At 39.2% G+C, this 4,752-nt stretch overlaps 1 protein-coding gene across 2 annotated transcripts in view; it reads right to left on the reverse strand.

The window, feature by feature from the left end:
* The window catches only part of atg3 (autophagy related 3), a 19,127-nt gene extending 14,392 nt beyond the window's left edge, over positions 1–4,735 (reverse strand). For both annotated transcript variants that reach the window (XM_039792673.1, XM_039792672.1), the window contains exons 1-5: positions 4,523–4,735; positions 3,788–3,829; positions 3,615–3,664; positions 3,191–3,261; positions 924–1,031 (exon numbers count right to left, since the gene is read on the reverse strand). In XM_039792673.1, the coding sequence (XP_039648607.1) occupies positions 924–1,031; positions 3,191–3,261; positions 3,615–3,664; positions 3,788–3,829; positions 4,523–4,594 (343 nt within the window). In that variant the 5' untranslated portion in view covers positions 4,595–4,735. The remainder of the gene's footprint in view (positions 1–923; positions 1,032–3,190; positions 3,262–3,614; positions 3,665–3,787; positions 3,830–4,522) is intronic.
* Between the last annotated feature and the right edge of the window lie 17 nt (positions 4,736–4,752).

The following is a 4,752-nucleotide window of genomic DNA, read 5'->3' on the forward strand; positions in this document are numbered from 1 at the left end:
CCTCTTTTTAGCTCACACATATACCACAGATGTGATGTGAATTAGGGCTGCACGATTTATCTAATCGCAATTGCGATGCCACCGCAAAAATTGTGCGATTTGAGTAAACAAAAAGGTGTGCTGTGTGCGTGGCCCTCTAGTCCCTGTGTGCACTGCAGTCTCCACCTTGTAACACCCTTCAATTTGCAGACAGTATTAACAACAGATCAACGCCACCGTGTCTTAAGAAGCTTGTTGTTTTATTGTTCACTGTTGACTCACTTTATAACGTCTTTGCTATCTCTATTTACTCTCGCTTTTCCCTCACACAGCCGCTACTCAAAGGCCGACACTGCTCACCAGAGGTCGCAATCTTCTCTTGCTTCACCATTCAGTCACTGACGTCACTCATTAGCACCTGCCGTTCTCGCTCTGACTAATGCCTGATTTATGGTTCTGTGTTGAATCTGCCCTCTGAATTACACTTCCCCATGGATGTATTAAGAGCTGCTGTCGGAACAACTTCGACAAAAGATAAGACCAATAAGTGTGTTTAGGTAGTAGCGTGTGTGTTGTGTATGGTCACGTGAGTATCAGAACCGTAGAAGGTTTCAGAACATTCAGACTTTGAGAAGAGGCTGTACAAAGCATATTTTTAAGCAATATTACACGAGAGGGTTGGATTTAACGTCATTATTGGTACGACAGTAATGAGGCTAGGACCGAAGCGCTTGCGTAATTGCAATATGACTTTTTCTTCAAATCGTGTAGCCCTAATGTGAATTTAAGTTTTTATTATGTATTTTCAACAGCATCAAATTTGCTGCCACCCCACCTGCATAATTTGTCCAACCAATGTGGGTTTCTGGCTTTGAAAAACTGAACTAGATGCAACCATGCTCAGGATAAATGCAATGTATGGATGTTGAGAGATGGTGTCCAACCTGAGTTGTGGTAAGTGTCCACCCAGCCCCCATCTCCGTCATCCTCCTCTATGATGGCTTCCAGCTCATCTGAATACTCCATCTGTTTACAACGTTTGTAACAGGGAACTGCAAGACCACAAAAAAAGAGTGACACACAAGAGAAGGTTAAAAAAAAGGAACAGCTCTCAATGGTGACCTAGCCAGTAATGGTGTTTTGATATTAAAAGGTAAAATGTGTTAACAATAATAGAGTTCTCCTAAAAAAAATGTCTTTGGAGGCTGCCAAAATTTATTTATGGGATGCTTATGACAAGCTGCAACCAGTAGCATTTTCTTGCAAAACAGACAATAAAGAGCAGAACAGCTGCAAAGTACAGAAAACTACTGGAGCAGGTTTAGCCTAATTGGATATATCCCCTGAAAAACTAATAATAATACCTCTCTTTCACACCAATGGCCAGGGTTGGGCCCTGGTTTTCTGACCAGTGTTCAACCCTTCTTTTGGAAATTCAAAATCAAGCCAGTCAACATGGGTATAACCTTGGCCATGACAATTCAGAAATTACCTGGGTCATAAGCGGGGAGCAATGCATAAGAATTAAGTGCTAGAAACTGGCAGAGCTTTACACATCATATTCAGTGAACACCTTACATCACACACTCCAGTCCAGCTCTACACCAGCAGAACTAATGTTCCCCAAAAGGGGCGCTACAAGTACGAAAAGTTTATATCTCATGAACGGCTCCTCCGATTTAAAAAAAATTTGAATCGTACCATCTAGGGCCACTCCTGAGGCCATGCCTACAATTAGGGTTGGGCATTGTTTGGATATTAACGATTCTGATTCCAATTCCGATGCCGGTTCTTATTGAGTCTCGATTCCAATTTTTGAGTGGTGGAGTTGAAACAGGTCACATGCTTATTTCACAAATAAGAGGAAAGTTTTATTTTGATTCAAAGGTGGGTTACAGTTTGACGGGGCTTTTTTCTATGTAAAATAAAGCCACACTAGAGTGCTGCTTACTGTGCTCCATGGCTGCAACACAACAAGCGCCTGGCCGCTATGGAAACCAAAACTTGCGCATGTTAAATTTGGAACCCATGACCAGATTTAAAACCAAATCCTCCAAACGATTCCAATAAAGAAAAACGATTCCAAGTAGGAATCGGTTCTCGATGCCCAACCCTACCTACAATGGTGTACTGATTTGTTAAAGTGGGCGTGGTCTATTGGAACCATGTTTGGATTCACCTCTTAAACTCATGTGAGCAACTTCAAATTTTCAGGGTAGATGTAGACTGCATCATACACCTCACATACCAAAAATTACACGTGACGTTAAACGTGTTTTTGCCTATAACTCCCACATTACATATATAAAAACCTTATATCCACACATTTGTTAAATCAATCTGAATCAATGACATAGGACACACCCATTTCCACGAAGTACATTTCTCTCACAATCGCGAAATGTGCAAAACCTACTTTTTCATACTGTTCCAACACTGGTTTTCACAGGCAGCTTTTTAACTACCTCCATGTCAACTTTGGAAGTGAACATCGACCTGGGTTGTGAAGCTGAGTCGATCAATTAGGGTTAACCCTTTCAAACACCCTGGTTGACACAGTCAACCCTGGTTGAGCCCTTGGTGTTAAAGGGGTAGCCTGGGGCTAAAAGTTGAAATGGGGCTAAAGGAATGTAGGTTAATTCTAGAATGTTAACGTTACATGACCAACTGACACTAAACCCAGAGCTAGTAGAATACAGTGTGAATCGTGCTTGAGTTAACCCTGGGCTAAAAGAATGCAGTGGGAAAAAAGCTTTAGAAGACAAACACAACAACCCTATCTGCATTTATGGAGGCTGAACTGTGCCACTGAAATAAGAATTTAAATGTTCAGTGTTAATTAGAAATTGTTTAAAATTAAATCCAGGAGCCTTTAAAATTATGTACTTTTCATTATTTTCTAATGTGTCAATTACATCCCTGTCAAAATGAATTTACAGTTCTTTTTGATTTAAACAGTAATTTAAAGATGCTTTCCCTTTAATGTAAAGACATGTAGCCACACTGGGGCCCACACTGCAAATTAAATTAAGTAAAATGCATGGATATTGCAGAGTTGCTTCGCTAGATAACTTAATTAACTTAATTTATGGAGGAACTGGAGAGTTTTAAATGTAACAAATACATATTGTTGATGTGACAAAGTGATTTGTGGAGTGGAGTGAAGAACAATGACAAAACTAAAAGATGAAATTAATGAAACACCTCTTACCATTGCGTGTCAGGAGAAACTGTTTATCCTGGGGCAAATATGGCTTCACCTTGACTTCTTCTCCAGTAGCCCTGACGGGAGATGGAACCACAGATATAAAAAACATATTCGTCTTTATTTTAACCGTTACTAAGGCCCTGTCTACACATATACAGATATTTTTGAAAACGGATGTTTAATGTAAGTATATCAGCAATTTAACGGTAAACATCACTACTGGTACTATAGGGTAAAAACAAACTTTACTAAATAATTACAAAATAATAATAATCATTTTAAGTACTGCTGTCTATATGAAAGTTAATCACTGAACTTACTCTCCCAAACATCAATCATGCTTCCAAGAGCAAATAATCATATTTCAGGGGGGATCTCACCATGAGGAAATCCTATATCTGTGATTCACCTCGAAGTGAACACTCACCATTTCCATGTGGGGCAATGATGAACCATGTGATCTCCAGCTGCTACAAACTAAAATACAAAAAGAGAGGATTAATGAACCATACTTTTACAGATAGAATGTATGATTTTTGAGTACCTATTTACATAAAGTAAGTTAATACAACACATAACCCGAATTTTGTATGTTATTACCTCTTCTGGTGTAATGACTCCAGTCTCTTTGAATTTCGATTCCTGTAAAAACAGAAACAAAACTGTATCATAGAGGGATATACAGGCTTTTAAAATATAGCATTAACCTCCAGCTCTAATGTGCTGCGTATTTACAAGAACTGTGCAGATCATTTTTATAAAGGGTCGATATTCTATTAGGGCTACGTTTTCCCTTAGTTTGAGGAAGACTTAGGTGCACGTATTGGGTGGGGGGGTTGGAGGTCCTCCCCCAAAAAATGTTAAGGTTTTCAATAAAAAACAAATGCAATTTCACATAATTTTGAACCATTATTACTACTTCCATATTTGTGTACATATAGTTGGAAAAGCTAGAGCAGATTATAAATAAACAGCACCCCAAAAAGCTAAAAGACAAATCTCGCTACATAATTCCACTGGGGAACAACTAGAACCATTAGATCTGGGGGAAGTAATTTAGTTAGTTTTGATGCTAAGGTTTAAGTGGTATGGCCCAATCGACTTGGGTGCTGCTCCTAAGCCTTATAATAGGAACGTTAGGTGAAAATCCCGCATTAGGGGTATCCAAGTAAGTCCCATTGATAACACTAACAAAAATAATAATAAAGAATGTTACTGTAGGATATGGGATGGCGTTGATAATATGTGCATGTCCGTACGATATTATATACTGTCTATGCATAGTAGCCACCACCTAACAACAAGCTAGCTCGTGTAACGTTAATGGAAGTTTACCTTCAACACTGGAGTGAGAAACTCAGCCACTCCGAGAGCTGTCCCTTTTACTGTGTTTATCACGTTCTGCATCTTGTAGAGTTCCCTTTAGATAAAACCCAAGGTACTTCAAAACCGTAACGTGAAAAATATAATTATAGCTACTCAAGCACAGTGCCAACAAGAGCAAATCACATGATACGTGTAAACACTTCCGGTATCCGAATCTCACGAGAAGTGTGGGGATGACA

Source organism: Perca fluviatilis, chromosome 24 (assembly GCF_010015445.1).
Source record: "Perca fluviatilis chromosome 24, GENO_Pfluv_1.0, whole genome shotgun sequence".
Classification (NCBI taxonomy): domain Eukaryota; kingdom Metazoa; phylum Chordata; class Actinopteri; order Perciformes; family Percidae; genus Perca; species Perca fluviatilis.